This window comes from Ursus americanus, chromosome 36 (assembly GCF_024610735.1).
Source record: "Ursus americanus isolate L20-20 chromosome 36, mUrsAme1.1.p, whole genome shotgun sequence".
Classification (NCBI taxonomy): domain Eukaryota; kingdom Metazoa; phylum Chordata; class Mammalia; order Carnivora; family Ursidae; genus Ursus; species Ursus americanus.
The window spans coordinates 18,252,156-18,271,137 of NC_142162.1; the positions used below are offsets into that span (position 1 = coordinate 18,252,156).

Consider the following 18,982-nt stretch of genomic DNA (forward strand, 5'->3'; position numbering starts at 1 on the left):
AACCTAATGAGTGGAGGCAAGTCCACTCTCCTGCTTTGTACAAAAATGGGAAGTGGAGAGACAGAGGCTCTCCTCAGGAATTCTCAGACATCCCTGTGCATAACGCAGAGACGGGAGGTGCATAGGGTATAACCTCGATTTTTTTTTTTCTAAAGCCTTTGTAAAATCATAGACTTTTGTCCTTTGACTACCCAACAATGGAATTTCCCTTCCTATTTGGGGGAAATGTCACGATATTAAAGATTGTATTCAAATTAGACTCTTCCTGTAGCGCGATCTAGGATGTGTTTTCTTCTCTGGCCTCTCTTTCCTCCTGTCCATTTTCCAAGCTAGGGGTTTCTACTTTAGAGAAGGTTCTACCCAATGTTCTCCCAGTAAATTCTCATTCTGCTTGAGTGAACCTAAATTAGCTTCTGCCATTTGCAACCAAGAATCCTGATTGATACACAGCCCAACCTGTAAACGGAGCAGCAATTCTATATACATTGCCCTTGATGGATGGCCAGATTACCTATGAATGTCTCCAGCCACAGAGAGCACCCTACACCCCAGGGCCAGCTGTGAGGTCTGCCGGATCACTGCAGCTATTGCAAAGTGGTTTTCTTCATTGAGCTGAAAAGTGCCTCCTTTCAACTTCCATCCACTACTCCATTGGTCTATGGAATAACCCACAGCAAGTCAGAGCCTTCTTTAATACTGTAACTATAGGTATGTAGAGTTATACTGGTCCTCTGTTCTTCATTTCTGGTTTCCAGGGAGAACCAACATCATCCTGGTCACCACCTTTCCTAGGATCCACCTCCTGACTGTCAATATTTTTGACTGAACTCAAAACAAAACACAAAAAAAGCCAGTGTTTCCCGAAGTATATGCCTGTGGTCAAAGTATGATGTTCTCCTTCATTCTTAGTTCCTATGTCTCTATCACACATTGTTTCTTATTCTCCTAAATTTTATCAGACCTATTTCTTGATCCCACTGGTTGGTGGGTTTGGAATCCCAAAAGAAGAACATGTTCAGTACCCTTAAGCCCTTAGCCCAAGGCCCCATTGAGCAGGAGATCTGGGAATGTTGGCTTACCTGTGGCATGTTCCCGTAGACCTACATCAAATGCTAGTTTGTCTGTCTGGGATCTTGATGTGGTCAAACATGTTAGATACTGTGAAACAAGAGCAGATGCTAGTGAAGTCACACTCCTCTACTGGGTCTTCGCATCTTGCCACTAGTTGGCTTCCAGTTGTCAACTTCAACACTGAGCTACTGTAGAAAGGGCTTGTTTATCCTATTCAATGGTATGTAACACTTTTGAAATATACTTTTATAGTATATTTAAAATCTCGAAAATGTTCTTCTTTGATGACCCAATGATTTAACTTCTAGGACCATATGTTACAGAAACAAGTTTGAAATTAGTATTTCAAACATATTTAATCATATGCTTTAGTTCAAAGATACTGAGGAACTCTTACATTGGAGACAATATAAGTGGAACATATATAACCAACAATGGAGAGGCTGATAAACTCTGGTACTTCATTTTATGAACTATGTTACCATTAGGAGATTTATCACGAGTGTGTAATATCATGGAACATATACAACATAGTACATTTGCACCGTTAACAGGTATGCAAAATTTAAATGCCTGGCAACTAGGCTAAAAGGAATTACACCAAACTGATACCTGAAGTTCTCTTTGGATAGTGGGAGGGACCATGATGATTCCCCCCACTTCTATCGATTTTGTTTTTCAAACTTTCCATGAGCTTCGGAACTTCTCGGTGTCTATGCTTCCACCCCCCAATTATAAACATACATGTGCGTATAAAACTTAACAATGATATTTAAAATAACTTAATAATGGGAAAAAAACAAAACAAAACAAAACAAAACCAACCAACCCAAGGCCCGTTCCCTGCCTCCTTTACTGACAGGCACAGGGGCTGATCTTGGAATTAGACCGGCTGGCAGGTAAGCACTTGGAAGGGATTTTCTGAGTTCTACTTCTATTTCTCTGCAACAGGAAAGTGGAGAATCACTGCATTGTACAAAGTCCTATATCACCGGCTTCATTCTCAGAGCTGCTCCTAAAAAGAACTAGCTAGTATAGAGTTTACGTTAACCGTGAGTTGGATTTTTGGGGGGTGGGGACAGCATGTCTAATAAGAAATAACATAATCCTTCAGATCCCTACCATGCTGTTAGCCTGAGTTTTCAAAGCCATGAGAAGTGTGCTGCTTGAGGGTTGGGTCTATTTAGGCAGGAAAAGAGAAGTATCAAGGTTTGATTTACCCTATGGATAAACACCAGGTCTGAAAGATACACGCTCACTTCTCAATTCTAGACATTGTCAGCATACAGAGTTTCCCACTCTCTAGAGGTCCCCATCTCCCGCTCCAATAACCTTCCATTTGGTCACTTTTGTTCTCTGTCCTTTGCCACGAAAGACTACAACAGATGAACGTTCAGGCTGAAAAGGTCAACTTCTTACCAGTGCTCGGGGAAGAAATAATGCTGCAATAAATAAATTATTTAAGAGGCAGCTGCTACTCCTGCTGCCGGTGTGACAGTTCAAGCTTCGAGATGCACTTTGCAGCGTACTGCAGGTGTGAACGTGCAAAAATGAAGTCTTGAATTAATGTAACCTTTTCCACCAGGGCCAGACAAAGACAACAAGCCTTCCTCACACTGAGAGCGAGTGACAATGACAGATGCAGGGACAGGAGCGCTCATGATGAGAGCTGACTCGTATTACACTCGACTGGGGTCTTGGGATCACGATATGCTCCTTAAGATGCCCTGTCAAAGATCTGCAATATCTGTATTTTACAAACCGCCTTAACTTAAAACTTGAACAATTTTTCTCAACTTACATGGAGTTATCCCCATTTTGGTTGATTCTGGTTCTAGAGCCCTAACTAGTTACAGCCTGGTGAGCTCTCTGTGACTGCTCTGCTCCATGTCTTCCTACTGCCTCTGGATTCACAGAATACCTTCAAATGATTCCAGGACTGAAGGCAATAGATACCATCCCATTTCCTATAGCTAGTCAAAGAGCTGAAATTTTACAAAAATCTCATGATTAATTTTTCTTCTATCCTGGTTATCCTTATATGCCCAAGAAATCCATTATTTCATGTTTTATTTCTTCATCAAGTTAACATCTAGTATGTCAAGGCACCATTCTTAGTAGGGTTGGGTTTAGTGAAATTAAAAAAAAAAAAAAAAGACATGGTCCTCTGCCTCATGGAGTGGGAAGGAGGGCGGTCAGACATTAAACAAATACATAAGTGCAAAATGAGATAAGTTATACGAAGGAAATGCGAAGACAATGTGTTCTAATTATTTATATTCCAAATTATTTCCACTGTGATGTAATCTAGACGCTTGTTGGTTTCCTATACTTTCTCCCCTCTTTTTCCTCCTCCTTGAATGGTGAAAGCAGACAGCTGGATGTGCTTACCATTCCACTGAAGGAGTGCCGCAGGAGAATTGCGTGGCCATATAGCAGGGTCCTGTGGCCGCCCCCTTGTGCTGCCTGTGGGGAAGGAGAAGGAAAAATGTCAGCCCGGGCCACTTGCGGCCCCTCTGAGAGCAAAGCGCGACAAGAATTCTGGAATACAGACTACAAAGAAAAGACCCATGGCAAAGCTCCCAAAGAATTCATTCTAGAAGTGAGTGGCCAGCCTATGGGCGAGGGGGAGACGCGTGACCACAGCCATGCAACATCCTTGGGAGAGGGTGTGTGAGGCCAAACCTCCTGTTGAAAATGTCCCCTGCCAGGGTCAGCAGAAACCCCGAGCTGCTCCACCGGAGAAGCATACAAATGAGGTCGGTACTGCTTACCTTCCTTTGAAACTTCTCAGAAGCGTTCAGAGTGAGAGAGAGAAACAAATGTGACGTAACTCGAGCCTAGCGACAGAAAGGCAGCTTGGGGGACAGGCATATGGTCGCATTCTGCACCCTGCGGTCTTTTCCCTTCGAGGCACTTGGCCTTCTGCCCAATCACTTAAATGGGTCCTATTTACCCAGATCTCACCATTCCAGATGGCTCTGAAATCCAGGACTTTCAAAGGGCAACCAGTAATGCAGAAATAGACCCATCGGTTGAGGGACCATCTTGGTACCTTCTCTGCCTCCCCAGGCAGCTCCACTTCGGCTGTTCACAGCCCAACATAAAGCCTCTGTGTCTGCTGCTTTTCCCCTGAGTCTGAGTCACACGTCACTATCGGAACTGAATAGCACACGATCAGAGACAAAACTATTATTTATTGTGGAAAAAAACTGAAATCTACAAGAAATCCTACAGTTTTTTGGCATTAACTTTCTCAACCTTTTACCGAAATTTCTTCCTATCCTGTGACCCTCCCCTCAGAGATAGTCAAATAGTTTTGATCACACACTCCTTTTAGGAAAAAATATTTGAGCATAGGACCCCATCCCTAATGCACAAAAAAGCACTCAAAGCCTGAAATGAAAATGAATCGTAAATAGAAAATCTAACATTTGCCTTCTGTATGCCAGGGCACCTCTTATGTACCTTATTTTATTTAGACCCGCATAGGAGCAGCCCCAGGGGCAGGCTGGAGGTCTGCTCCTCTCCTGCGCCCACCCTCCCTCAGAGCAATGAGCAATGAAGGGGAAAGCCACGGGGACAGAGAGAAGGCACAGGTCTGAGTAATGAGGTCCAGAGTCATTTTATTTTAACTCTATTTGGATTAAAAGAATCACTCTGTCAAAGAGATAATCTTCTCATGTCATACCAGGAGCCTAAAGAAAAGAAAAATGATAGACGTGGTATCATGTTTTTTAAAAAGCTGATAACCATACATAAATGGGGCTGTATTTCCTCACAGCTTGAAGATATTTAAGGGCTTCCCAGGCTTCAATATGATGGAGGAATTAAATGTTCTTTGCACTATTTCCGAATTTCTTGAAGTCACTAGGACTAACTTTAGTTGCTGTATTTACAAATGTGTCAACAGCTATGTTAAAATGAGTCATACCAAATAATTTTTACATCCTGTCAGTCTGATATTTTCCCTGCACACCTGCAATATCAGAAGTTAACTGGTAGCGCCTGATGACTTCCGTGTGGGTGTGTGTCCCAAACTGGTCCTGTGTCTCCAATAGAACTACTGACTACATTATATGTCCCGGTGATAACCGTGGGTCACACCCTCGTCTTTGTTCCCATCAACTCTGCGAGTAATCTTAAAAAGAGTCCAGCGTTGCTGACCACAAAAAGTGGCACAAAGAGCTTGTGCTCCTCCTCTTCTCTGGCACTTCTGGAATCATCTCCTGGCCCTCGCGTCCTTTATTAAATACGGTGACAACAGAAACGCAGAGACACTGAGCCCAGGCGCCCCACTGGGACTGAATGGGACCGCACCTCGCAGCACCCGGGAGGCTTCACAGCCCGACTCCTCCCTCCGCTAGGGCAGTGGTTCTCTCGGCGGCGGGGGGGGGGGTGGGGGGGGGGTGGGGGGGGTCCTCTGGTTAAACCCTAAGCCGCTGGACCCTGCTCCGCAGCACTTGCTTCACGGGCCCTGGGGTGGGGCCTGGAAACTGGCATTTCTAACAAGTTCAGGGGACAGACACTGATGTTGCTGGTCCAGGGATGACATCCTGAGAACCACTGCTTAAGGAATGATCAAGCTTCAGTTCTTGGAAGAGAGGAGCTTTTTCTGTAGAAGCTTTGATAATCATCACTCTGGGTGAGCTACTCTGGGCACACAGTATACGTAGGTGCTTTACGTAACATCGTAGCTTGTCCTCCTAACTTGTCTAAGTAGGGATAATCTCCCCCGTTTGTAATGTGAGGAACTGGAAGTTCACGAAGGTACGTATCTTGCCGTCTATCATAGGGCTGGATGTGGTGGTGGTGGGAAGTGAACTCACAGTTCACTCCAGAACTTGAGCTCATTTCGCTCTAGTTTCTGTGACATCTTCCTGTGCACAAAACCAGTGTACAAAGTAACCAGGGAAGCAGGAGAGGGAGATACTTCCTCAGCTTCTAAAACAAGGTAAATCGATATGGCTGGGATTTAGTGAGCATTAAGCATACAGCAGGCACAGAACTATGCCAAGTGTGATATGTGAACGGTCTCACTTTATAATTAGTGCTGTGACGTAACTAGATTAAGTATCTCCATTTTACAGCAATGCAAACTGAGGCTTAAAGAGGTTAAGTAACTTGCTCAAAGTCATACAGGTTCCAAGGGCAGAGTTGGGATTTCACCATATGCTATGTTGTCTCCCTCTTGGTAGCCTGGTCTAGAAAGTCTAGAAAGACTTATGTTTTAAAAAACCCATGTTACAAATAGGAAGCAATCTGCCTATTAAAGCAGATGAAGACAAGGAGCACTGGAATAGACCAGGAGGGTAGAAGGGTGTTGAGGAATAGCTTTATCAATAAGGTAGACCCTGACGGGTTGGAGTGTTGACCATCAATGAGAATAGGACAGAGGAACCCACAGGACCAAAGGCCTGGAGGTGGAGAGTAGGAAGCACACGTGGGGACCAGCCAACGATTCGCTGACTAGCACTGGGGTCAGCTGAAACGAGAGGGAACATCTGGAAAAAAGTTAGGGCACAGGCACGAGGCAGTCAGATTATGGAGGACTATGACTGACTGTTCCACAGCTACTGGGACACTGGTGTAGGGTTTTCTGTTTGTTTGTTTTGTTTTTCTTACTGGTATAGGTTTTTAAACGGAGAGTGTCACAATAAAAAATGTACCTTCAGAAGGTAAGCCTGACTGCACCGTGGTGGGAGAACTGGAGGCGTCAAACCCTAGGGACAGAAAAGACCATTCTTTCATCCCGTTTCCACGACAACAGGAGAGTGTGGACTAAAAATCCTGGTGTTATCCTTTACTCCTTTCTCCCTCTCAGGCTCCATAGTCAAGCTAAAGCACTCCCGGGGGCCATCTTTGAAATATATTCTACACCCAAGTATTCAGTACCCTGCTGCTTCCAGGCTGGTTCAGCCTACTGCCTGCTTCACCTGGATGATGGTATAGCCTCCTAACTCTGGCGCCTGCTGCACCCCTACTCCCCAGCCCTCTTACAGTCTGAGCCAACATGGCAGCCAGAGCTATCCTTTTACAGCCGTCAGTTACATCATGTCGCTTTCTCGTTCGGCTTCCCCCCACCCACCACGGCTCCCTTTCACACTTAGAAGTGCAACGTCTTCACCATGGCCTCCAAGACCATGCATCAGGACTTGGCAAATTTTCTCTGTAAAAGACCAGACTACTAGTAAAGACTTTAGGCTTTACACGACACATGTGGTCTCTGTCACGTAGTCTTTCTTATTTCAAACAACTTTTTCAAAACTTAAACACCATTCTTACCTAGAGGGCTACCCAAAATAAGTCACAGCCTGGATATGGCTGCTGGCCTTCATTGCTGATCCCTGCTGTCCTTGATCTGGTTCCACTGCAACTCTCCGATGTCATCACTACCGTGAGGACTCTCCCATCACCACCTCTGCTCCAGGCACTTGGGCCTCCCTCTGTTACTCAGCCTAGGATGCTCCCTCCTACTACAGGGCCTTGACACACATGTTCCCCTCCACCTGGAATGTTCCTCCTCCAATAGCCTCACAGCTTATGCCCAGTCTTCATTCAGTTCTGTACTTCCATCTCTCATTGCAGAAGCCTCCTCTGATCACCCCTTCTAAAAGAAAATCACCCTTACTCTATCATGATTTGCTGCTGTATTATTTCTTGAGACATTTGTTATGTATCTACCCTCCACCATTCCCAAGGACGTAAGGTCCGTGTGTCTGTTGAGTTCTCTGCCACGTCAAGGTCACTTTTATCAGTGCGTGGCAAAGAGGCGGCACTCATATTCATACTCCCTGAATAAATAAATAATAACTACACAGAGCGGTCCTTTTGTCTCCCTTTTACAGATGGGAAAAGAGAAACTTGCCCATATTCGGCTTGTAAGCAGTGAGCCTGGATTTGAACCTGGGTCGAACTACACATTCTACTGTTTCCACAATTTGACTAATTCAGGAATCACATTCCAGGAAAGATGTGATATGCTACCCAGAAGACTGCACGTCCTGTTCACAGGGGATCCAGACCTCAAGACTGCGAGGCTTCGTTGGGGTGGCAGTCCTGTGCCTCCACAAGTGAACTCCACGGTCACCACTGGTGGGAGGAGATGATTTGGTCCCACCTCAGGGACGGGGGTGGGGCAGGGCAAAGCTGGTAAAAGCACCCTGATGCCAGGTCCAGAAGAAACATGTTCCACTAGATCATTAACTCAATCATCTTGCCTGTAATTTTAAAATGAATTCCATCCCTGACATTTCTTTTGGTGGTTACCAAAGACGGTGCCTCCCTGTAAGATAAGCCTGATGTGGCAACACACAAAGGGGAACGATCCTTCTCTCCAGCCATACTAAGTATTTCAAGACTGTTAGACCTCTAAGCTACCTTCTTTTATAATCTGGAACCCCAATTCCTCTTTGGGGGTCCCAGGCTCTGGGAAAGCTCCCTGGTGAATGTAACATACCCCATGAAAGGCTTCAGAGGCCACCTTCCTGGGAGAGCGTGGACGGCATGAAATCAATTTGTTGGCTGTGACTGTGCATGCTTTCAGTTTCCTTTCCCTCCCTACCGCACTTCCGTTCTACTCTTTCAGGCTATTAAAGAAAGAAAGAAACCTTTCTAGAAGGTCACAGAGCAATATTTCCTTTATGTTGCTCAGGATGACTGCATTTCCTCCGATACAAGTGACAACTAGTAATGATGCCATATAAGTAAAAAACAAAAAAACAAAACACCCCAGTGACAGCTAACAGTACAGTCAGGTAACTCGCTACTCTCAGAAAACACAAAGATTCTATTCACAACTGATAAAAACGATTCAATTTTTAGGAATTTACTTAGATGAGTTAAACCCTCAAAATGAAACCACAAACCTTTATTCTATAAAATTTAATTTGATTTGTGAAATGGAAAGGTGTACTTTATTACAGAATAAGAACACCAATATTTGTAAATGCCTGTTCTTCCAAATTTAACTTACAGCTTTAACGCAGTTTTAATGAAAATTCCAATAGAGTATTTTTGAATTCAACAAAATTGCTGTAAATTCACCTGGAAATATGAACATTAAGAAATTTTTATTCTGAAAGGGAACTAAGTTTTAGTAAATGTTATGAGGTAAAATTAATGAGTTCCTTCTGGTACTGGTTCAAAAAGAAGAACGTAGCACAGGACAGGCAGTCCATAAACAAAGATGAAGTACAGCATGTGACAAAGCAGACTTCTAGTACATGGTCGGGGGAGGCATGATTATTAACCAAATGTCTCTGTGATAGGTGGATAGCAAATCAAAAAGCATTCAGGAAGAGCCACAGGAAATCTAAAAGATTCTGGATGGATAACAGAATTAAATATTTCATTTTAAAATTAAATTCTGGAACAACTAGCATGTAATAGAATGGTCCACATTCCTTTACAGACTTAATATTTATCCAAGCTACGAAGTAACAGATGCCCTCCAAGGAAACAAAAACCAGATAAGATTGTACCAAGATCACTGAACTTCAGAACACTGGAAACAACACTTAATAAATTACAGAATACTCTGTATCACCAGGACAAATGGGTTAGCATCTTGTTGAAACGTAAGAAACAAATAAGCCTCAAGTAAAGAAACAGGCAAAGGATATGAATAAAGGATTCCTATCAGGAATAAAATTAAAGCATATGGATAAGGGATTTTTTATCTCTTCTAGTAATGAAAGGAATGACAACTAAAGCGATTTTTATACATCATTTTACATCAACTAAATTTGAAAAAAAAAAGGGAAAAATACAATGCTGTCAGAGCTGCCATTTAACTGTGACACTGAGTGCAACTCTTTTGCATGGCAATGTGGTAATGTATAAAAGAGCCATAACCTTTGCTATAGTAATTTCACTTCGGGGAATAATTCACACTGTTGTGATAAGAGCATTATAATGGAGGCAAATGAAACACCTGGAAGGGGCCTAAATATCTAAAAGAAAGATGTTATTTGGTAGATCATGGGCTTCTTCAGGATGTTCTATCCTGCAGCCATTAAGGAAGTCAATTACAGAGGCTACCAGAAACACAGAGGAATGTGGTGTAACAGGTCAATGTGAAAAGGCAGAATGAAAAAGGCCTTCAACTGTTATGTATAAGCAAGAATGATAAAGAAACCTATCAAAATGCAAAAGCCATTTGGTTGGTTGCAGAACCAGTGGAGATTTTCCCAAATTTTTAACACTACTATCATTTCAATTAAAAAAAAAAAAAAACACGCATGCGTGTTGAGGGCAACAACTGTTGCACGTTTTAAAGAAAGTGGAGTGTTCTAAAAGTGTTTTGTCTATTTGTTAAAACCGCATTTGCTCAAGGATGTCATTAGCTTGCCAGAATCCTCAGTGAATGACTTTTCCTGCCTGAAGGGCTGATGGAAGGCATAGCAGTATGCCTTCTTTTCTGCATTAATCCAGAGTCTAGCTCTTTCCTGATGTTAAGTGGAAACCCCAGGGAGGTAGTCTTTATCCAGGACCCCTCTGACCCTCTCCTAAGTTCCCTCAGGCCCAGCTCCAGACTCCAGAGGAAAAAATCTCTTGCCACAGAAAATCACTCCTTCTGGAATCCCAAACACACTGGTTCTTCGGACTGTCCTTTGAGGACCCCTCGCCTTGGATCCCATTCTTGTTCCTGGAGACGGTCTCTCCACTATTCCATGCTTCCAAGGCTGCCTCCCCCAGCTGCTAGACTCCAGGTCCACCTCCCCCTATTGCTATAGGCCAGCCCATTACCCGCCTCTGGCCAAACTCCCAAGTCCCCACTTTTCTAAGACGGGAGGGCAGATGGGACCGGACAATACTTCCCCAGTTCAAACGGCAACATTTTCCAAACAGGTCTTGGATTATAAACTCCTGGTAGCAGGGATGATTTTTCTTCTTTACTGCTAATTAGGCAGTGCATTGAAATTTAGAAAGTGCAGGCCCAGGATGGGAGGGTACATGCGCACATTAGTTTGACTTGGGCTCTGAAGTCAGAGTCAGGGAAGAGGACCACAACGAAGCACCTTCTGGTCATGTGACTCCCCTTACTGTGTGTGTGACATCCCAGAGAGCCCAGTGCAGGCCACCAAACGCTTTCCTTCACTGCCTTTTCTGAATCAGATACTCTCCTCTTCAGTGAGCTAACCGCCAAGTCCAGCTTTTCCTGGGCTCGCCCTCTTGGGATATAAAAACACTAGTGAAGCACAAGGCACCGTTCTTCTAATTTGACACCCTGATTTCCTCTTTGTAACGGGAGTGTTACTGTAGATCTAAAACTCTACGAGGAGCCTGAACCAGTGTCTACAGAAAGCCACACCTTCAGGGCAGAATCCCCTGAAGGAGTTTCTCCTGTAAGAAATTCTTCAAGTGAGTCTGGGGCAACTCAACCAGGACAGTGCAGGCCTTTCAGCTAAATGTACCTGAAAGGAGGCCATAGTCTTAGCATCGTTGACGGGTCTCTTAGCATATTGTTAAAAACAGAAATAACTAAATAGAGTTTTAATGAAGTTCAGAAAAGAGGAGGAAGGTGTGCTACCTGACAGCCCCACTTCCCCAAGTTCAGGGATCATGGCTGTCTCCCCAGTTGCCTTTCTGAAACCACACGCCCACATAGCAGAGGCTGTGAGGCACAATAGGACCCCTGAGAGAAGTGGCTGACTCGGGTTGGCTGAAGGCCTATCGAAGTCACTGTTCCTTCTGCTAAATGCTCTAGTAGCAGGGAAAGCAGGGGTCGGGACACCAGGGAGCCCCACCTCCCACACCCTCAGTGCTTCCCCCTCCCATCACCTCCTACCACAGGACTGAAGGATGGAATGTTCCAAAAGCTGTGCCTGAAAACAGGCTAGTCTCCGTTCTTTCATTTTTTAAGTAGGGAGGACACGAAGCCAACAATCCACCCCCAACCACCTCCCACCAATGCCAAATGTACCATTCCCACAGCTTCTAACTCATTCAGTTCAGCCCACCTGCCCTCTTGGAAGCACCTAGAATTATTTGTCCTCGGTGAGAAGACTCTGGCAATCTCATTTTTGTTCGGCTCATAACTTGCCCAGCCACATGGAAATATTTCAGGACAAAGGGATGAAAGGCCGCAGCCTGATCTGAGAAGCTAACTTCTGGGTCTCGAGCATCGTCTCCAGCAAGAGGCTGTGCAGCAGGGAGGTATTCTGTGCAGGAAAAACCTCTCTGACACCCATTTCACCGAAACCTTACCCAGATTTTAGTAGGTAAAATCTGAGCGAGGATTCAGATGAGCTGGGGGTTGCAGAGCCGCTTTGGCGGTGACCCGGAATTCATTCTTCCCTGTGAGCACTTAAGCCCGTGAGAAAGAAGAGTCCTTGCACAGTGCAGACTTAAACCCTGATCCCACAGCAGAAGACAACTCAGGAATCCCCTTTCAAGTCTCTAAACATAAGTTTTTGATCCATGAGAATCTATATAGACAGGTGCAACCATTTCCTCTCCCCCCCCTCAATCCATGGAGTTTGGGGAACAAACCAAATCACTTTATGAGGTTCCCACTAGGGCCAGGATTTCATAAACACTGATTTTTTTTTTTTTTAAGAATTTACTTATTTATTAGAGAGCACAGAGGGAGAGGGAGAGGTAGGCGCCGACTCCCTGCTGAGCAGAGAGCCTGATTTGCGGCTGACTGAGCCACAGAGACGCCCCTTACAAACACTGATTCTGAAACAGGAAGATAAGCGTTCTCCGTGGTGGGGAAAGAGCCGGCTGTTGGGACGCCTCCAAATTCAGCACAGGGTCATTCTAGATACATCTGTGCTTTCCTTTGAACATGGATGTCCCAGGGAAACCAGACAGCCAGAATGGCAGCTATAACACGTTTCTTTTTATTGTATCTTTTACGAGAACAAACTGACGGGAGATATTTGTCAGGTAGTAATGACATTTAGATTGATGGCAAGTATACCTTGGAAAGAGGTGAAGCAATTATTTTTTTTCTCTGAATTAATGTTTCCCCCTTTGTCTCACAGCTGACTAACAGACTTCTAAGAACCTGATATTGTCCCCTTCAGTCTTTACATAAAGAACCCCAGCAGCTGGATTTGTTTTCCAGTCACTGCTCTGGTTTTGATTTGAACCACCCATACTCATCATTCATCAGGCCTCTGATGAAACGGTAGACCAGCAGCCACATAGGGTCAAGACTAAGCTCTCTGCCCAATCATGGGCTTTCATCCCAAACTAATATATACTGAATATTTTCTATAAAGAGTTTAACATTTGAAAGGTCAGATTACCTTGACATGAAAAATCAAACACTCTCTCTAATCTACTATTTCTGTAGGGAAAAAAAATCTCTGTTCATTCTATGGATAATAAAATAGGAATAAGTTTTTATCATAAAACCACCACTGAGTCCTACTGTGTGCGAACACTTTTACCCATGTGGGCTATGAGAGAGAAAATGAAATCAATTCTATTTTGATCTTTGATCCTCCTTCCTTTCTCCTGCACTCCTTAACCTATTTTTTCTCTCTCTCCTGGATATTCTTTCATTCCTCACACCAGTCCCAATTATGACCTTGCTGGACAGAGATCAATTCATCTTGTTCTCTCTACATCCATACAATAAGCCTAGGGCCATATATCTGAGCAAAACAAACACACATCTTTCCTTGAAGTACATGTAGTGGCCTTGGGTAGAGAAACTGATTCTTAAGAGCTCTATATACGTATGGGCCTGTGTAAGGATAAGATAGGTGCCCCTAATACTTCCTATCTGTTCTGCTCAGAGAACAGTAGCACAATTCTTCTCAACATCTCATGGACTGATTCTAGACAAGTAATCTTCAATCTCAGCTCTCTACCAGAATCACTGGTAGAGCATTAAAAATGAAAACAAAGCAAGCTAAACAAATCCCCTACAGTATAAAAAGCTGGCCATTCTCTAAGATTCTCATTTGTAGGTCTGTGATGGGGCCCGGGCTCTCAGGTGGTTCTGATGTACAGCCAGTCTTGAGAATCACCCTTCTGGGACTCCTCAGCCACGTCGGAGACCTCATCCAAGTAATCTGTATGATATATACAGCCAGCAAGTACTTCTCTGTTCTCAGAACTGTCCTTCTGGACCAGTGACTGATTTTCCTTTCAGCATTTCTCTAGAATCCCACTGAAGCAAAGAACAAATACGGTTGCTTCCCTAGTCCTTGACAGATTTAGTCAAACTAAAAATTGACTTTCTCTGCTTTTCTGTTTCTGAGCTCTGTTGCCACCGATGTGACAGGTGGAAAGACAAAAACCCCTACTGTCACCTATGCGTGGTGGGTTCCATCATGACCACCCCCAGACCCACCCCTCTTCATCATGTCAAAGGGCAGCTGGACTCTTTCTGAGCTGCCTCATGCATATTCTAGACCTCCTTCCCCACCATCCTGGACTCCACCGGGCCTGGGAAAAGATAGAGTTTGCGACAAAGAACAGAGCAGGTTAGGGGAAAGGTCTTTTACTTTTCTTCTCTTACTACTGGGTCACTCCTCTCCCTAGTCAGTCATCTCTGCTGTTTTCACTCTGGTTCTGTCCTTTCTAAGTCCCCTGCCCTGAAGGGTGCATTTCAGCACTCTGCATTCTAATTTACAACTTTTACAATTTACAATTTTATGATGTGCAATTTTTACAATTTAAAACGGACGATTTTTCTACTTTTCCATGTATGTGAGGTTCATGTCCTTTAGAGGTGTTCCAAATCCCCTAACATTTAGCAGTGCATTCGTATGCCTGCTTTCAAAGGCCCACCTTTCAGAAGCCTAGTTTAGGTCTCCGTGTTCCAGCCACCACCCAGCTCTCTGTCGAAGAGAAAAATAAAAGTATTTTGTTTGTTTTTAAAACGGAAGTCTTCTCTGATCTTTGACTGGAAGTCAGGAAATGGATAGAGCAAAGCACCATTGGATCTATTTTTCTCCCCATTGTGCAGACAGTAAATTCATCACCCTGACATTGGAAGGATAACCTACTAAGACTGACAGTAAAACCCAACTTCCCTTGAGCTGCAACAGAAGCTTTGTTGGGCAAGGGAAAGAAGAGATATTAAAATTAGCAACAGCGTTCTGTGAGAGGAGGAGGGGAGCAGCTCAGAAACATGGAGTAGGGTTCACAATCCGAACCCAAAAATAAAACTAAACTTCAGTTGTGCTGTCATTTGCTTCCTTCAATGGCTGGAGAAAAATCAATCAATCAATCATTTCCCAGGGGTGTTGGTAGTTACCCTTAACGTAATGTGGTGACTTGGTACTGAAAATAACATCAAAAACAATGCATTTTCTGAAAACAAAAGGATCTCATTTACAATAGCACCATAAAGAATGAAATACTTAGGAATAAATTTCACCAAGGAGGTGGAAGTTCTTTATACTGAGAAGTACAAGACATTGATACAAGAAACCAAAGAAGACACAAATGGATGTAAAGGTATCCTGAGTTCATGGGTTGGAAGAATAATCTTAAAAGGTCTATACCACCCAAAGTCATCTATAGATTCACTGCAATCCCTATCAAGATTCCAATGACATTTTTCACAGAAGTAGAAAAACCACCTAAAATTTATATGGAACCATAAAAGACCCCAAAAGCTAAAGTAATACTGGATGAGAAGGACAAAGCAGCAGGCACCACACTCCATGATTTCAAGCTTTATTATAAAGATAAAGTAATCGAAACAGTATAGTACTGGCGTAAAAACAGATCTACATAGACCAATGGAACAGAATCGAGAGCTCAGAAATAAACCCACGCATACACAGTCAACTAATATTTGTCAAGGGAGCCAAGAATACTTGATGGAGAAAACAGTCTGTTCAGAAAATGCTGGAAAAAGTGGATATTTAATGTAAAAGAACAAAACTGGACCCCTGTCTTATACCACTCACAAAAATTAACTCGAAATGGGCTAAAGACTTAAATGTAAGACCTGAAACCATAAAACTCCTGGAATAAGACATAGGGAAAACTCCTTGACATAGGTCTTGCCAAGGGATTTTTTTTTTTTTAATGTGACACCTAAAGCACAAGCAACAAATGAAAAATAAACAAGTGGGACTATGTCGAACTAAAAATCTGCACCGCAAAAGAAACAACAACAAAGCGAAAAGGCAACCTACAGAACGGAGGAAAATATTAACAAATCATGTATCTGATAAGGAATTAATATCCAGTGTATAAAGAACTTAGATGACTCAATAGCAAAAAACCTTAAATAATCCAATTAAAAACTAAGCAAAGGACCCAAATAGACATCCTTCTAAAGAAGACATGAAAATGGTCAAGTGATACATGGAAAGGTGTTCAACATCACTCATCATCAGGAAAATGCAAATTAAAACCACAATAAGAGGTCATCTCACACCTGTCAGAATAGCTATCCTCCCCACCATACTCCACAAAAAAAACCTCCAAGGAATAACAAGGCTGGCGAGGATATGGAGAAAAGGGAACCCTTGTGCGCCACTGGTAGAAATGTAAATTGGTATAGCCACTGTGGAAAACAGTACGGAGGGTCGTCGAAAAATTCAAAATAGAACCACCATATGATCCAACAAGGCCACATCTGGGTATCTATCCAAAATAAATGCAATTACGATATTGAAGAGATATCTGCACCCCCATGTTCACTGCAACATTATTTACAATAGCCAGACATGAAAACGACCTAAGTGTCCACGACAGATGAATGGGTAAAGAAGTTGTTAGATACACAGACACACAGACACACACAGACACACACAGGAATACTGTTCAGTCACAAAAAGAAGGAAATCCTGCCATTTGTGACAACATAGATGAACCTCGAGAGTGTTATGCTAAGGGAAAGAAGACAGAGAAAAACAAAACTGTATAATCTCACTTATATACGGAATCTAAAAAGAGGCACACTCATAGAAAAAGAGATCAGATCTGTGGTTATCAGAAGTAGTAATTAGGTAAAGGTGGTCAAAAGGGACAAACTTCCAGTCATAAGATAAATCAGTACTGGGGATGTCACGTACGACATGATTGATAACTATAGGTAACGCTGCTATATGGTGTATTTGAAAGTTGCTGAGGGTAAATCCTAAAAGTTCTCATCACAAGGAAAAAAAATTTTTGTAACCACATGAGATGATGGATATTAACTAAGCTTGTTATGGTAATAATGTTACAATATATGTATGTCAAGTCATTATGCTGCATACTTTAAACTTACGCAAGTATTGTATGTCAATCTTATCTCAATAGAACTTAAAAAAAAAAAAAAGAACTCTAGTTGATCTTTGCTTATTACTCTCCCAGAGTAGTTACTCTGGGAGAGTAATACACTGCTGCTAATGATCCCCAGAACCTGGAAGAAGGTAACACGTTATCTAAGAGAGTCAGTCCAAAGTGAGGAGGAGAGCCAGAGGGACAGACGGACTTCAGCCAAGGCAGCTATAAAAATTCCTGGTAAGCTATTACTGCCTACTAATCCATACTCATCTGTAACTGTTTATGCAGCTTGAAGAATCAAGGAAGATCTTCCTTAACACACTAGAAAATGGTGCCTTGAAACCAGAAGATGGAAATGGCATACAGTAGGCACTCCAAAAGTGTTCTTTAAATAAATGGAGAAAGCAGAGCTCAGTACAATATAGCTACAGACCACAGGAAATCTGTTACCTCAAAGAGAAAAAACAAAACAGTTTAATAAGAGCTCACATAAAGGCAGGAAAAACTGAATGAGACCGGAATTATATTGGAGATATCACTGTGATCTTTATGTTCTTCATAAAAATAAAGTATCACTAAGGTGCTTGAAGTGATCTCTCCTTTAGTATCATGTTATTATCTCCTCCACTAGCCATGGCTATGGAATATGCATCCCTAACACCAGAGGTTCGTCTCTGACTTGCTCTCCATGAAATGGAACCAGATTCAAGCTCATGTTTGTGACAGAAGAATTACGACGGGTCTGGGCTGCCTTGTTGCCACACTGGAGCAAGGATGCTCTCAAAGACATCAGCAGTAACTTTCAGAAGGCCACCACGGGCTCCCTCTGACCAAGCAGAAGAGGTCTGGGCGTCACAGAGAAAATGACGACTGTATTTGGGAATATGCAAGGTATTTGGAAAGAGATGCGAGTGTAAGATAATACTAAAGCAAGGAATGGGGTGCCACGGTGTGGGGAAAGGTCACTGTAATGTACCGTCCAGTTTCCAATAGTCTAAAAGTCTTAGTTCAAATTATGATCGTCCTATACTGATGTTATTTTTCAATCACTAGATTATAAAACAAGGACGTAGAATAGAGAGGCTATTGAGCAGGTAGGAGAACTCGGGGATGAGGGATTATGTGCTTGGCTCTTGCCACGGATTTGTTACCATGGTGATGACGCCCCGCTCCCTTATTGGTGAACTACCATGGGGGTTACCTTTTTTTAAAAAAAATTCAGTCTGAAAAATTGTAGAAGCTCTATCTGGGACAGAATGCTGGGCAAGATCTCATGGGCTACAAACTGGACTTTCTGGAGCCAGGTGGCCCTAGCTTAAAGGAGGTTGGGGACATTGGCGGTAGGGTAATATCTAAGCCTGCCCCTGCTCTGGAACCCACTGGGATGTGGGGAAAGGCTGGGTTCAGCCCAAGATTCCTTTCCCAGATCAAGTGAGTGCATTTAGAATAGACCTTATAGATACAAAAGTCTTTCGGTTTGGAGAGCTAGACACATGCACATTTGTTAAAACCAAGATTGTTTGGGGCTGGATATACCTGTATTTTGTGCTAGAACCTGAACAAAATGAAAGTAGTTCTTAAGGGATGAGACATAGGTAAATGCTAAATATGGAGACGCCTTGATTATCTTGGCACACTTCTCAAGATACAACAATTGTGACATCACTCCTCAGAAGAAGAGACTGGAGCTTCTTAACACCGTTTAATACAAGAA

At 43.0% G+C, this 18,982-nt stretch overlaps 1 protein-coding gene across 1 annotated transcript in view; it reads right to left on the bottom strand.

The window, feature by feature from the left end:
• RYR3 (ryanodine receptor 3) overlaps positions 1-18,982 on the bottom strand; it is a 581,277-nt gene that overhangs the window by 274,917 nt on the left and 287,378 nt on the right. The window contains exons 5-6 of the mRNA XM_045815782.2: positions 3,463-3,537; positions 1,080-1,158 (exon numbers count right to left, since the gene is read on the bottom strand). Of these exons, the coding sequence (XP_045671738.2) occupies positions 1,080-1,158; positions 3,463-3,537 (154 nt within the window). The remainder of the gene's footprint in view (positions 1-1,079; positions 1,159-3,462; positions 3,538-18,982) is intronic.